Source organism: Rhipicephalus microplus, chromosome X, assembly GCF_043290135.1.
Source record: "Rhipicephalus microplus isolate Deutch F79 chromosome X, USDA_Rmic, whole genome shotgun sequence".
Taxonomy (NCBI): Eukaryota; Metazoa; Arthropoda; class Arachnida; order Ixodida; family Ixodidae; genus Rhipicephalus; species Rhipicephalus microplus.
The window spans coordinates 124,518,554-124,532,649 of record NC_134710.1 but is presented as its reverse complement, the minus strand read 5'-3'; the positions used below and the strand labels follow the sequence as shown (position 1 = coordinate 124,532,649).

Below are 14,096 nucleotides of genomic sequence, written 5' to 3'. Positions count from 1 at the left end.
TAAGGGCGTTTTAAGCATGTTATGTGCGCTTTTTCCACCCATTTCGAAATACGAACACCCTTGAAAGGGGATAAAATGGGCTGAAACCATTATTTTACCATGATCATCAAAAATGGGAAAGTATAGAAGTTAAACCAGTCTGAAATGGGAGTGACCGAAAAATAAAACGAAAAAAAAAAATTGGCGTGGGTCAGAAGGGTTTATCTAAATACGCCCATTTCGACAAGAACAAACAAGCGAGAAGGATCGTTCTAAGCCTCAGCGTCAACGTAGCAAAAGTTATTTCAGTAGGCAAGTTTGAAAAAGCCCGCACCGCGCCGATGCTCTTCAAAAAGTTCATAAACCGCGCCTTACGGCTCGGCGTATCAAGAACGACACGCACGCGCGGAGGAGAAAGTTGTCCGGACTATGCCATCTTGTGTACTTCGGAGCGCGGGAAAGTGCGTCGTTGTTCTGTGCCTCGTAGCCTCAGGTAGGTGTTCTGTGGTAGCCTCTACCTTCTGTTCGTCGAGGCAGGCAGCGGCGGCGAGATCCACCGAAAGGGCCCTCTACGCGCCGATCGCTCTCGGACCGATTTTTGCGGCGTCTGCCGCCGAATCGGCTCGCCGCGAACCAATAGGGGGCGCTAGCCGAGGAACTCAAAGCAGGAAATTGCCAATAAAAGGATCTATGATAATACTCGGGGTAGTTCTCTACTGTCTGAGGCCAGGACGGGAGTACTGCGAACCAAGACATATCGGGCCAAATACGAAGGGGTAGACACAGTATGCAGTGCGTGTGGAAAGAAAGAAAAAACTGCCGAACACTTGATAATGTTCTGTAAAGGGCTTCACCCTATAGTTCAGCATGATGGCGCAGAGTTTTTCAAAGCACTGGGGTTTAGGGACCGGGAGGGCAAAATAAACTTTAAGCGGGTAGACTTAACTAGAAGGAGGTTATCTGATTGGTGGCTAAAGTTAAGGCACGAGTGAAAATTAAACTCTTCACTGCAAAGTACGAATCCTCAAACTCACCTTTTAAGGAATAAATAAATAAATATAGTTTTTGATTCATTAGGTATTACGGCTTGGTGGCGCTAGCCACCGCCCGATCTAAAGGGTACAGCCATATTCATCCATCCATCCATCCATCCATCCATCCATCCAAAGGAATAGCGGCCGAGAGGAACTCGCTTGTCATGTCGAAGTCGAGCAGCGTGCGCGTAGCTGAAATGCTGATCGAATTGGTGGGCAACCACCCCGTCCTGTACGATAAACGTCACCCAAAACACAAGGACAGCTTGCTGAAGGACGACTTATGGAGGAAAATCGGAAACGAGCTCGGAATGACTGGTAAGTACGAGTTTATGTGCCGATATTGCTTTGCTCCTTATCGAGAACACCTTGTGCTGTGGAAGTACTCATGCTTCTCGTTCGCGTTGCAACGAACGTGGAAACGCACGCGTACTGGCCCTTTGATCGTGCTCTTCAGTGCGCTATTTGATGTCAACAACGGAAATGCTAGACAGACATCGTACTCATTGAACGATGGGCTCAGCGATGCAGGTACGCTGCAGGGGAGACAGCGCGGGCATTGTGCACGTCTGTTCACCATCCTGCTTGCCCTGCGTTGTATTCACGAATGCCGCATGAGTTGAATTTGATTTGACACCGAAAGGCAGCATGTTTGTGCTGGCTTGACGCATTGTAAAGGCGCATCATTCGAAGCACGTTTGTGCTGAATTGAACACGGTAGCAACCTAATTTAAGGTCTAGAAACGTTTCCCAATACGCTGCTTAGCTGGTTGAATAGGGCGAGTGTGGCTATACTTACCAAAAAGAAGTAATGAAAGCATAGGTGTTTTTCTAAAGCAGGTACACTCTGCAGCAGGTCCTCCCCTCCAGAAATAAAAATTTATTACTACGAGCAGGGTTAAAAAGAGCGCGCATTTTAACGAGCGAGTCATACAGCTATGCATACTTCGCATACTTGTGCATTACGTGCTGCTCTTTCGTCCCGTAAATATATGCAAGCAACTTACTGTTTTGTGAACCTAGCGACATTCACATTGTGTTGGTGTAAAATTTTCAAGGATGTAAAAAGCCTGCCTAATACGTAAACTGAATTCTTCACAGGAATGCAAGCACATGCCAAATTCATAAACCTGAAGGACACGTTTACAAAACACAAAAACAGGATTAAGGGCTCCATGAAAAGTGGTGCAGGGGCTGGAGATGTTCACAACGTCAAATCGGTGCATTTCGAGGCAATGATGTCCTTGATGGGTCCCATACTCAAAGAACCAATGTAAGCCAAATTTTGTGATCCTTTTTATTTTTTATAAATCAATCGATGCAATGAAAGTGTACACAACTTCAAAAAAAAAAAAAACAACAACAACACAAAGACATAATGCTCTCCTGTATGTAGAACTGCCGGCCACAATTGCGCATGCTAAAAAGAAAATCACAGTTTGTTTACTTGCACAACAAATCAAGAATTCATTAATGCCCCTACAACGAAATACGTCAGCTAAGAACAAATATTGCAGCCACGATGAGCTGATGGAATGGTAGATCACTACTGCATAAGATTCTAAGCTTCGTAGTTATGCTGTTTAGCAATTTTCAGAGTGGCACATCAATAAACACGTATACACACAACACAAAGCACAAAGTAAACGTTTTATAGTTACTGATGCACTAGCCTCACTGCTTGTTGATGTCAAATAAGCTTAACAAATAAATCAGCATACTTTTATTTACAAAATCATGAAGACTACAATGAGGAAGCAATTACACCAGATGAAATTAACATATTTGGTTAGTAATTGTTTATAAAAAGAACATAGCGTACTGCATAGCTTGTTCATCGAAATTTTTTAAGGCATGATTGCTGTAGCATAACTAAAAAATGTTAATGTTTTCCAGCATTTCTACAAATGTAGGATTCATCAATCCCGATCGGTAAGTTGCAAGAAAGGTACCAAAATAACTTTGCCAGCAAGAAAATGCATGATAGTGCTAAGAACATGATGAAAACATTTGTTATCACCTAAAAAGCCATTTTCTGCATGCCTACCAAAAACGCTAACAATCAAATGAACGGATGAATGGATGTGGTGAAAGTGAACGTTGTGAGGTTCACTTTTTTTATGAGTCAAGCAAATAGGGCTTGCAGTGCAAAAGCATGTTACCTGATAAAGTTAACACCACTTGTGCATTCAGAAAATAAAGTTTAAGCAGTATCTTATCTCGTAATATTATCGTGCTTTTGCGACATTCACCAACAATAATTATTTCTCATTGATAAAATATTACTTTTTCCACATCACAAATGTTTCACGCGAGTTCATCTTTCCGACGTTTCGCATAGAGCATCAGGTGAGCGGAGTCCGGCGCCTGCAAGTAACACCAGCAGTGGCAACGCAGAGGAGGGCCAGGTCGACCACGACAGCTATGTCACAGTCATCTTGGATGAACCACTAGAACAGCCTGCATCTTCGTCCGGTGCAACACCTGCAAACACCGAGACAGACAGGTCACAGCAATTTTTTTAACATAAAATATCCGAAGTGAAACGTTGCACGTTTCATTTTACTCTTTAGCTTTTTTACTCTTTAGCTGTAATACAATATTCATGTACCCAACACCAATCTACTTCGTAGGTCAGACAGTGCAGAGGGCGAACAAAATACAAGGAAGCAGACTGAGCGGTAAGTTGTTCCAACAGAAGCATGACAGCTTTTTTTTTTTTTTTATCCGGGATTCGCACTTGCTATATGTTATGATACTTCCCTTTCTTGGTGTTATGTCACTCAGTTTTCTTGTTTTTCACTGACAGGCCACGCAAGGTTCCAAGAATAGCGGCCAGTGGTGCAACGTAACAACAAAAGCTCTGACAATGTAACGATCATGTGTCTAAAGTAGGCATTGCTTTTTTTGAGTTCATCAAAGACACTCTCCCATATCGACATTGCAAGTGAATGCCTTCACCAACTGCGTGCCGTCAAGGCAGCACAGGAATCAAAGGAACAGCACGACCTTCCCTATTTTTTCGGCATGTCATTGGTGCAACAGCTGCACTTGTTAAACTCCCACCAGCAGGTAGATGCTATAACAGCACTACAAGAAGTGATGCAAAAAAAGATCAGTGAAGCAAGGCTAGAACTCGAATTCGGCAATTAGCTGTCAATGTCAAAGGGGTTAAAGTGCATAAATCCCCCCCTCTCAAAACATAAAGGGACATATTTGCCATGTGCTGATGCACTTTTCTGAACTCCTTATGCAAAATCCAACGACAAGCAGGCAGATGACCATTCCCAATCGATATTAGCCTATTTTTAGTTTTAATAGTCATGCAGTGTTCTTTAAAATTGGACTTTAGCTTAATACTTGCTTTTTTACAACACTGATTTATTTTTCATGAAAGTACACAAAATAAACTTGGTAAAGCAAGTGAAAAGATTTGTATTTTAGGAAAAAGAAAATTTCACTTTTCGAGTGGCATCTCCCCTAGTTGAAAAACAAGGAAGGAAGGAAAATAAGAAGAACGGCAGGGAGGTTAACCGGCCTATAGGCAGCCGGTTTGTAACCCTGTGCATGAGAGGGGGATGGGGGAGATGAAAGATAAAGCAGAGAGGGAAGAGAGATAAACACAGCACATTTGGCAGCACACGCACGCACACTCAGTCATTGTCTAGTCTTGTCATACACTTTTCATGCATATAGTTGAAAAACAATATGCATGAAAAGTCTATGTAGCAAGTGTTTTGTCGCAGCTTTGTAAGTTGAGTTGAGTCTGTTGGGCAAGTTGCTTGATATGTATTGTGAATTGTAAAGAGCAGACCTCAGGACATACAGCAGAACACCTCTAGCTTTCATCTTTGGTTGAGGTCAGTATTTTCCTGTTTTGTGCTGCAACATAATGCACACTTTTTACAACATCATGGCAGTTGTGTCTACGTTTACAGAACCGTTTTAGTGTTTCATCATAGACATCTCAAGGCGGATCAGGTTGTTTCTCTGCATGACAGTCATGATAACAATAAATGGTGCACTCACCACTGTACAGTCTTGTGTCCATTATCTTGCTCTCTTGCCAAGGCACCTTGCCGTTGGTGATGAAGTGCTTTGCCAGGAGGTCCCGCGTTTCGTAAGCAAACCTGGGAGAAAAATTTCTAGACAGTGAAATACACTATACCACAGCACTGCAAATTACGCCGCTCATATAGATGAGCTTTCATTGTGGCTGATGCTAGTGCATGGCTTACAATTTAAGGCCTACCGTGAACCTTGCCACATGAAAATATCTTTACCTTGTGGCGTGGCAGCCAGTCTTCGGTAGAGATGGCAGAGCAGCACTGCTGGTGTCATCAGCCCTCCAGTTGCTTTCGGTGATGTTACCCTGCCAGTCAACCTGATTGGCTGTCCCTGGAGAGCAGTAGGTGCACCGAGATGTCTCCGACTCTTTCATCATGAAATTGTGAAGGACCACGCATGCGGAGATAATTCGCCGGATGTTATCATCTTTGGCTTTGAAAGGACGCCGCATGATACGCCATCTTTGAGCCATTATGCCAAATGCATTTTCTATCACTCGACGGGCTCGGCTTAGGCAGTAATTGAAAATCCTTTTGCTGTGTGCCTCCGAAAAGGTGATAGGTTCGCAGTTTGTTTTTTCTCCTTGAGATGCCTCTTCAGGTGTTGAAGCGAGGAACAGTTGAAGACCTGCATAAATGGTTATCCCCGCACCTACATGAAAAACACGTCATCCTGATAGAGCTTCACAGTAACTCAGCACAGAACACATAGGCACACGATCAATGAACACATTGTGCCATGTTTTTGTTTTGTGTTCATAAAAGTTGATCAAAAACATACTTCCACAGAGAAAAGAAACGTACTTTCAAGGAGAAGCGCCAATATGTGGTGAAGTGCTTTAGTGCCTCTAACATAAACCAATCACTGCGTTTAATTATGGCATCATGTTTCGGCTGCTTGTCATTACAGTGAATCTGTGTACTGAACAGCCTCAGATTATTAGCATAGAGCAATGCACTCCAGTACTAAAAGAAATCAAAGGGGCAACTTGCCTTTCAGAGGATACGTCCGCATCAAGTATGTCTTCAAAGGAAACGCTTTGACACTACGTAATAAACAATGACCCTTTGACACTACGTAATAAAAAGCTATAGTAAACATTGCGTGTACCAAGAGAGAGAGAGAGAGAGAATAAACATTTATTAATAACAAATGCACACTGAGCCTTCTTTGGGTGGGGCCCTCAGTCCAGGGCTCCATTGCCTTGCGCGACCCTGCGAGCCCGCTGGACCAGCTGCTGCTGTTCCTGCCGGCGTAAGCTGAGCAGTGCAGACTCCCAAGAGGAAGGGGTGGGATTGGGAATGGGAGGCACGCCCTGTGGGGCAGAGCATTCCCACGTGGAGTGGTACACCGTCGGTACGGATCCACAGAAGGGGCAGTAGGAGGGGTAGAGAGTCGGATGAAAGCGATTTAGCATATAAAGGCAAGGAAATGAATTGGTCTGTAGTTGCCGCCAAGCGACAGCATCTGCTCTGTTAAGTGAAGGATGAGGGGGAGGATATGTATAACGGCTCTGTCGATAGTGCTGCAGCGTAGCGTTGTAGTTTAGTGTTTCTGTCGATGCGTCGTCTGGATTGGACAGCTCTTCCAATGGAGCCCGGCCGGTCAGCTCTCGGGCAACCGCATGAACGCGTTCATTACCATGGAGAGAGGCGTGTCCAGGAGTCCAGACGATACGCACAGGACGTAATGGGGACGGTGAGACAGAAGAGAGGATATTGTGTGTATGTGCAGCCACAAGTCCTTGAGCAAAAGCACGGCAAGCAGCTTGTGAATCTGTTACAATAGTGACAGGGGAGTCATGTGACAGTGTCGTAGCGTAAACAATTGCCAGAGCGAGAGCTCCCTCCTCTGCCAGACCACTGTCTGTAGTGCGAAGTGTGGCAGACGCCACAAGGGCGTCTCTGTCATCTGTCACGGCTAAACACATGGCTGACTTCTCTGGGTAGCGTGCTGCATCAGTGTAAAGTACTTGTAAGTCTGATGTACCATCACCAAAGACGCGTGTCATAGCCTGAACTCTGGCACATCGACGACCGGCGTGGCGGGAGGGATTCATATTGCGTGGAATCGGAGGCACTTTGATGAGTGCGCGGACAGTAGAAGCAAGTTTATATCGCGGTACTTGTGCGGGTTTTTGAGGAATCGGGTAGCCAAGACGAGACAGGATGGCGCAGCCCTTACGGGTCTGCCTGAGCCGTTGGAGCTGACTGTTGTGCTGGGCCTCGATGAGTTCGGTTATGGTGTTGTGGACTCCTAATTGAAGGAGGCATTGTGTAGATGCGTGTGGAGGCAAGCCAATAGCCGCCTTCACAGCTGTCCGTAGAAGGATGTCCATCTTTTTCATTTGAGCTAGAGTGAGATTGCGAAAGGGAAGATGATAGGTGAGCCGACTAACTATGAGTGCTTGTACTAAGCAGAGGACATCCTTCTCACAGAGGCCTCTCCTGGGATTGGTGATGCGTTGGATCATGTGTGTAATTTGAGTTATCTGCTGAGCCAGAAGGTGTGTAGTGTACGAGGCCTTGCCGTTGGACTGAAGATAGAGGCCTAAAATGCGAATTTGTGGTACCAGAGGGATAGGATGGCCATCAAGAAACAGCGAAATGTCAGGAGAATCAGCGGCTTTGCGGCGCCGCTTGTATGCTAATAACAACTCCGACTTATCCACTGAGCACGTAAGGCTGCTGGCAGCAGCATAGTCTTGTACCACAGACACAGCTTCCTGTAGGGCATCCTGAATGGTTCCGTCTGATCCTTTGGTCGCCCAAATTGCAATGTCATCTGCATAGATGGCATGCTGGATGTTGGGAACCTGTTGTAATAGGGAAGGGAGTTTAGCCATAGCCACGTTGAACAAAGTGGGCAAGAGAACCGAGCCCTGTGGTGTTCCTCTGCCTGCGAGACGAATGACGTCCGAACGGAGGTCTCCAATCCCAATAGTGGCCGTGCGGTCAGAAAGAAAGGACCTGACGTAATTGTAGATACGTGAGCCACACTGAGATGAAGCGAGATTGTCAAGAATAAGGTCGTGGGAGACGTTGTCAAAAGCACCCATCAGATCCAGGGCCAGAATAGCTCGGACCTGGTTTGAAGTGGGGCTATCCAACACGTCCTCCTTAAGCTGTAATAATACGTCCTGTGTAGAGATACCAGGACGGTAGCCGAATAGTGTATCAGGAAAAAAGTGATTGTCTTCGAGAAATGGTTGTAGTCGAGAGAGAACAACGCGTTCAAAGAGTTTAGCTACACATGAAGTTAAGGATATAGGGCGAAGATTCTGGAGGGATAGCGGCTTGCCAGGCTTTGGAATAAGTATGATTTCTGGGTGTCGCCACTCCTGTGGTAGCGTGCCGTTTTTCCAATGTTTGTTGTAAAAAGCGGTTAAATATTCGATGGACTGGTCATCCAAATTACGCAGAAGTGTGTACGTAATCCCGTCTGTACCAGGTGCTGTGTTGCGCTTAATGCTTTGCAAAGCTGCCCTAACCTCTGCTTCTGTAATGTCCTCATCTAGAGGCGTATCGTGTACGTGTGGATAATCACGGTAGGCGGGACGGGGGCCCGTGGATACATAGTGTTGCTTTAAGGTGTGCAGCAGAGTGTTATCGTTGAGCCCTGATTTGTGGAGAATGGTGCGGATTGCGTTAGCAGTGTGTGATTTTGTCTGGGTGGGATTTAAAAGAGCACGGAGTATACGCCACGTTCGAGGTGTACTTAGTGAGCCGTTGAGTCGATCACAGAAGTTATGCCAATTGTTGCTAGTGAGGATGTTCGCATAGTCCTGTGCCTCAGTAGCTAGTTTGGCGATTCGGAGACGAAGTTTTCGGTTATGTTTCTGTCGCCGCCACCGCCGTGTCAAGCCTCTGTGGGCATCCCAGAGATGTAGCAGATGCCGGTCCACATCCGGCGTTTCTGTCGTCGCAGCGATGAGTTTGGTAGCTCTTTGAAAATCGGAGTGAAGTTGTAATATCCAAGCCTCTAGGGAAGGAGAGTCCTGATGGGTAGTTGTACGATTACGCCTAAATGCATCCCAATTCGTTAGTTTTATGATGCACTCTGGGGCACGCGTGGGTGCTACTTGGAGCTCTGTAGTTAGTATATGGTGATCACTGCCTAGATTCACCATGAGGTTGCACCAGGAATGGTGACTAACGCCCTTGACTATCGTGAGGTCGGGGCATGTGTCCCTGCTCACACTATTACCTAGGCGAGTGGGTTGATCAGGTTCTGTCAGCAGGGTCATGCGATGAATCGCGAGAACCTGTGCGAGTCGTCGGCCTTTAGGCGTTTCTGTTGCGTAGCCCCAAGCCGGATGGGGGGCATTGAAATCTCCTACAATAACTATTTGTTTACCCAACTTGCAGATTTGTGCGAATAGATTACCGAAGTCATCGTTCCTGGCGTTAGGTGCACTGTAAACGTTAAGCACGTACAGACTGCTACTGGAACGAGTGCACGGGACTAATTCGAGAAGTACGTGTGAGATGGAGGTGCTTTGAAGGGTGTGTTCTATGACAGTGACATGCTTAGAAACTAATGTAGCTGTGCGATGTGGTGTATTGTTTGTTACGTCCGTGTATGTGGTGTAACCCGGAAGCGTAGGGGTATATTGTACTTCTTGTAACGCTATGACATCGGGAGTAATCTGCTGCGTCGCAATGAATTGCATTAGAGCTCCGCGTTTCCTACGATACCCCCTGCAATTCCACTGCCACACACGTAGGAGTTGAGGGGTGTGACGCGTTGACCTACGGTTTCTCGCCATGATCATGCAATAGCGGGGCCTCGGTAGTACACGGAGGCATTTCGGACTGTGCTAAATCTTGGTGGAGGGTGGTGGGAAGCGGGACTGCAGCAGCTGCGGCTGTTGGGACGTTTTTTCGGGACGGTGTTAGGAAATGGGAGGGGCGTATGTAAGGATGCGGTCGCTGTGTTTCACGTGTCGGAGATGTGGTGCGTTTTGGTGCAGATGGCGCAATATTAAGTTGGCCAAGTGCAGACGATATCTGCTGTTTAACATCCGTTACAATCTGCTGGACAGCAGGTTGCAGGGCCTGCTGGATCAATTGTTGGAGTGGAGCTGTTAGTTCAGCCATAATGCTATCCTTCATTTTCTGCATTTCTACCTGCATCATAGCTGCGAATTTGTTCCTTAAAGAAGTAGCCATTTCGTTCAACGCCTCTCGTGTGCAATAGTCGGATCGTGCCGTAGTTGACGACATGTCACGGTGAAGCTGAGTGTCTACTGACATGGGTTGTGGTGTTCTTTCCTGTGTTGATGTTTGTGTGAGGGAGTGGGACTGGTGTGGAGAGGGAGGGAGAGAAGGGAACTGCCCTGCCCAGCTTACCGTTTGTGCTTTCTTGTGGGAACCGCTTTGCTGGCCATGATGATGCGTTGTCCCGTCCGTGTGTCAGCCTTGAGATCCCGGCTGGCCAGCGAAACCACTCCGCGATGACGAGTTTCCTCGCTTGGGCCCCGACTTATCCCTGGAATGGCTCCTTCGCCTGGCTGCACTCCCGGACGCACTGCTCTGCCGTCCGGGGCTGGGAGATGGTGACTGGGCCTTCTTGGTGGGAGTAGCTGACCGGGGTGGTTTGCGTTGGTCGACAGGTGGCAAAAACCGCTTTGGGCATGGTTTGGCAGCCGTCGGGTGGTCGCCACCACAATGCATGCAAAAAGGGTGGCACTCGTGGTTGTTGGGTGATAGTGAATCCCCGCACACTCGACATTTCGGTGTGTCAGGAGGCTGTGGGCACACATCCTCGCGGTGTCCAGTTTTGTTGCACTTTCTACAGTGGGGAATAGTCCGTTTATAGAGGTAGCAGCGGAGAGCCTGTCCGTACGCGTTCACAAAGAAAGGGACTCGCTTGCCACAAAATGTGAGCACCATTGCTCCGGAGTTGCCGAGGCGTCTGCACGTAAGGACCTCGTAGCCCGGTACTTCAACTTCTGTCAGGAAGTCGTCTGGTGTGATTTCATGGCCTATTCCGTTGACCACCCCTTTGCACGAATTATCAGGCGCAATACCATAAGAGGTGATGTCGTAGGTTGCTGCGTGCACTGTAATTTTGGTGATTTGTCCAAGTGCCATGGCGATGTGTTCAGATGAGGTGCTTATTGTTAGCACATTTTGATTTTCGTCAACTCGAAGCTTGATATCAGGCTTCTCACTGCGCATATTTGCGACATGAACTACGGCGAGAAGTAATGTCTTGGGGCTAACCTTGCTGAGATTTAATCCACCATGGGGACGGATTGCTAGCTTGTAGTCCTCGGCAGGGAGTGGTGGGAGTCTTGGTAGACGCGTCTTAGGCCGGCTCTGGCGTAGAGCGGGCTCAGACGGCCTGCTGGGCAGCTGTTGAGTCGGTACGGCATGGGGTTGCAGCTGTCGGCGTTTGTTCGCTCTCTTGGTAACAGTGATCCATGGATTTGCGTTGTGCTCATCGCTCACCTGCGTATCGGCGTCTTGACTGGTCTGCGTATCCATCATGTGGTCCGTGGAGCGAGAGGGCAATGAGTGCTTCTCGTCGGCTGCGATGCTCCCAGAGACGCTCGCCATCCGCTGTAGAGCGGGGCGGCGTTCTGTCCAAGCCGCGTCTCCGGCTTGTTAGGGTTAGTGAGGTGGACCTCTTCAAGAACTTTCGAAAGCGTTAAAACGTTTAAAAGCGCACTCACAGGTTGAAGTCCGGTATAGGCTTGACAGTGGTGATGCTAGGAACAAGTTCCTATCGTTGCAACAGGTCGCCAGGAAGAAATTCTTCTTGAAATTGAACCTGAGCCGGAGCCGATGTGATTCGCGTCCGTCGCATGCTCTCGCTACTCGGCGACCCCCTGCGTGTACCAAGCTAGCCGCATCTAACTGCGCGAAAAGTGTGAAATGCTTGCTCCTTACTTCACATTTCACAGCCACCCTAAGCAAATGAATGCTCTGGACGATTCATAAGGCGACCTTGCCTCAAAGTTTGTGCAAGTCGGTGCTCGGGACTGATTGCCTTCCGGAAATTGGTGTCTTTTTTTTTTTTTCAATACGACGTTTCACAAGGTGCAACAGCGTTCCGAAAGTACGTGGAGGCATCCTGATGTATCTACGGAGATACAAATGACACTGCGTGAAGCGCTACAAAACACCTCTGCACCCAAGGGCGCCTAAGCGAACGTTGTAATCAGAGTTGAACTCACTCTCGGTAAAACTCCACGTCTCGATCTCGTAGAAGAGGTAGCAGTTTGTTGGCCTGACCAAGGTTGGCGCGTTCCTGCAAAGCAGGCCGGACCCACCAACGTCGCTGGCGTCGTCGTTGCTTCAGCGACGTTTTTTCCTCTTCTTCATGCATTGCAAGGCTGCTGCTTGCCAGAAGAGCTAGCAGCGCTGTTGCTTCTTGCTCACTTGACAGCATAGCGGCTTAAGATTAGAGTTCAACCGCGCAAAACAAAAAGATCGAGCTCGTCACGGGCGCACTGGTGTTGCGAACCGCTGACAACATCCGGGGAACAGCTGATCCGTTCCGCGCTCGCCCCGTAGTTTATTGTTCACTCGGCAGATGGCACGCTATGGCTATTCGACTTTAATTCGACGTAAAGTCCCGGACTTTTTAATTCGGTGAATGCGGCGGCGTGGGGCGCATCCAGTGCGAACAACGCTGCGTTTCGGCGGCAGGATAATTTCGGTCGCTGTAAAAAGCGGATGCTTCAGTGTAAAAAGTAAACGCGGTGCAGCTCGACGAAGCTGAACGAGGACGCGTTGAGAGCCTGGTTAGCATTACGATCGCCGAGAACACTTGAAGTAGACGGTGCAGCAGCAGCGAGTCGGCATGTCCGAACGTGTCTCGTTTTTGTGCGAATCCGGCTGAGTCCGGCGCCGAGGCGACCGGTGCATTCGCTCGCGCCGTTTTTGCTGGCGTATGTCTCCCCAAACAAAGATTCAAGAAGTGCTGGCTGCGTCTTTACAGTAATTTGCGCGTAAACTGGAATTCGTTATGGAATATAGCGCGCAGAAAGCAGGCAAACTCGAATTAATTCGCGAAAGCAGTGGCGGCCGTATCATTCCCCGGGCCCATTACAAATGCGAACATTTTCGACGCGTGCGGACGTGGTTTTCTGGCCGCTCTAGTGTTTTCGTTTCGGGCGTAGCCAGGGGGTGGCACACCGGGCCCGCGGTCCCCATCCCCTCACAAATTTTTGGTCGTTGGCACGGAAGCAGAAAATGGTCATTTTAGAAAAGTGCCCCCCCCCCCCCCCCACCCCGCGAAAAAAAATTCAATTCTGGCTAGGCACCTACTTCTGAAGTGTGAATGCGGCATGTGTGTTGCAAGCGCGTGCTCTTAATAGCTTCGGTCGAAGGGAAGGAAAATTAGGAATGACCATACATGCAAACGTTTGTCACGCAAATGTGCAGTTTTGTTGACAAGGCCACCGTGGGGTATTCGTAACGCCGCTTGAGATCATGAAAAACCTCGCATTGCTTTGCTGTGCTTCTATTTGGTGCTGCTAACGCTCGGTGTAACGAGCGACGGCGTGGAGCATTCGGCCCGAAAGTTCTTTCATGCAGAGCAAACTTATGAGTTGCTGTAGCATGCGATCACTCAGAATGCGTTCGTTTAATAATATTCATCTGACTAAAATTAACCATAAAGAATATGTTTTCCGCAAGTTCAAGTTCAGTTTTTTTTTTCTTCTAAAAGCAATGTGGTAAGAGAGGCTGATTCTTAGCTACGATGATTCGAGCTACGAGCAGCCTCTTCCTGGGCTTTTCTTCTCTGGCTCATGGGGAAACGAGTCGACTTGGATTATTCGACCGCAATTAGGTGTGCCTTATCGAGGCCAATTATGCTCGGCTAAATGAAGTGATACCATTATTGATTATGCCTAATTCGGTTTAGTTATACTAAACTTGACCCACTTCGGCTCATTTAAGCGTTACATGGATTAACACGAAAACAGCAAACGACTATGCCTAATTAAAATTAGCTTAATTTAATCTGCTTATGCTTGGCTTTTACAGGTTATATTATGCT

General features: G+C 47.6%; 2 protein-coding genes across 2 annotated transcripts; one reads left to right on the top strand and one right to left on the bottom strand.

The window, feature by feature from the left end:
* Nucleotides 1–1,155: 1,155 nt before the first annotated feature.
* LOC119176393 (uncharacterized) lies at nt 1,156–5,051 on the top strand. Its single transcript, XM_075877582.1, has 7 exons — nt 1,156–1,331; nt 2,115–2,286; nt 2,910–2,945; nt 3,355–3,519; nt 3,647–3,694; nt 3,823–3,861; nt 3,926–5,051. Exons 1-7 carry the CDS (start codon nt 1,178–1,180, stop codon nt 4,164–4,166), a joined length of 855 nt encoding a protein of 284 aa, XP_075733697.1. The 5' UTR covers nt 1,156–1,177; the 3' UTR covers nt 4,167–5,051.
* LOC119176394 (uncharacterized) lies at nt 4,981–12,615 on the bottom strand. The gene is made up of 3 exons (XM_037427652.2): nt 12,265–12,615; nt 5,297–5,708; nt 4,981–5,143 (listed from the first exon to the last, which is right to left on the bottom strand). Exons 2-3 carry the CDS (start codon nt 5,551–5,553, stop codon nt 4,981–4,983), a joined length of 420 nt encoding a protein of 139 aa, XP_037283549.2. The 5' UTR covers nt 5,554–5,708; nt 12,265–12,615.
* Between the last annotated feature and the right edge of the window lie 1,481 nt (nt 12,616–14,096).

Excerpts from the sequence above, each read along its gene's own strand:
- LOC119176393 (XM_075877582.1), top strand. The coding sequence starts at position 1,178 with ATGTCGAAGTCGAGCAGCGTGCGCGTAGCTGAAATGCTGATCGAATTG. Across the intron at positions 2,287-2,909 it reads CCCATACTCAAAGAACCAAT|CATTTCTACAAATGTAGGAT; the intron begins GTAAGCCAAATT and ends AATGTTTTCCAG. Across the intron at positions 3,520-3,646 it reads GCAAACACCGAGACAGACAG|GTCAGACAGTGCAGAGGGCG; the intron begins GTCACAGCAATT and ends TCTACTTCGTAG.
- LOC119176394 (XM_037427652.2), bottom strand. The coding sequence starts at position 5,553 with ATGGCTCAAAGATGGCGTATCATGCGGCGTCCTTTCAAAGCCAAAGAT. Across the intron at positions 5,144-5,296 it reads ACTGGCTGCCACGCCACAAG|GTTTGCTTACGAAACGCGGG; the intron begins GTAAAGATATTT and ends TTTTTCTCCCAG.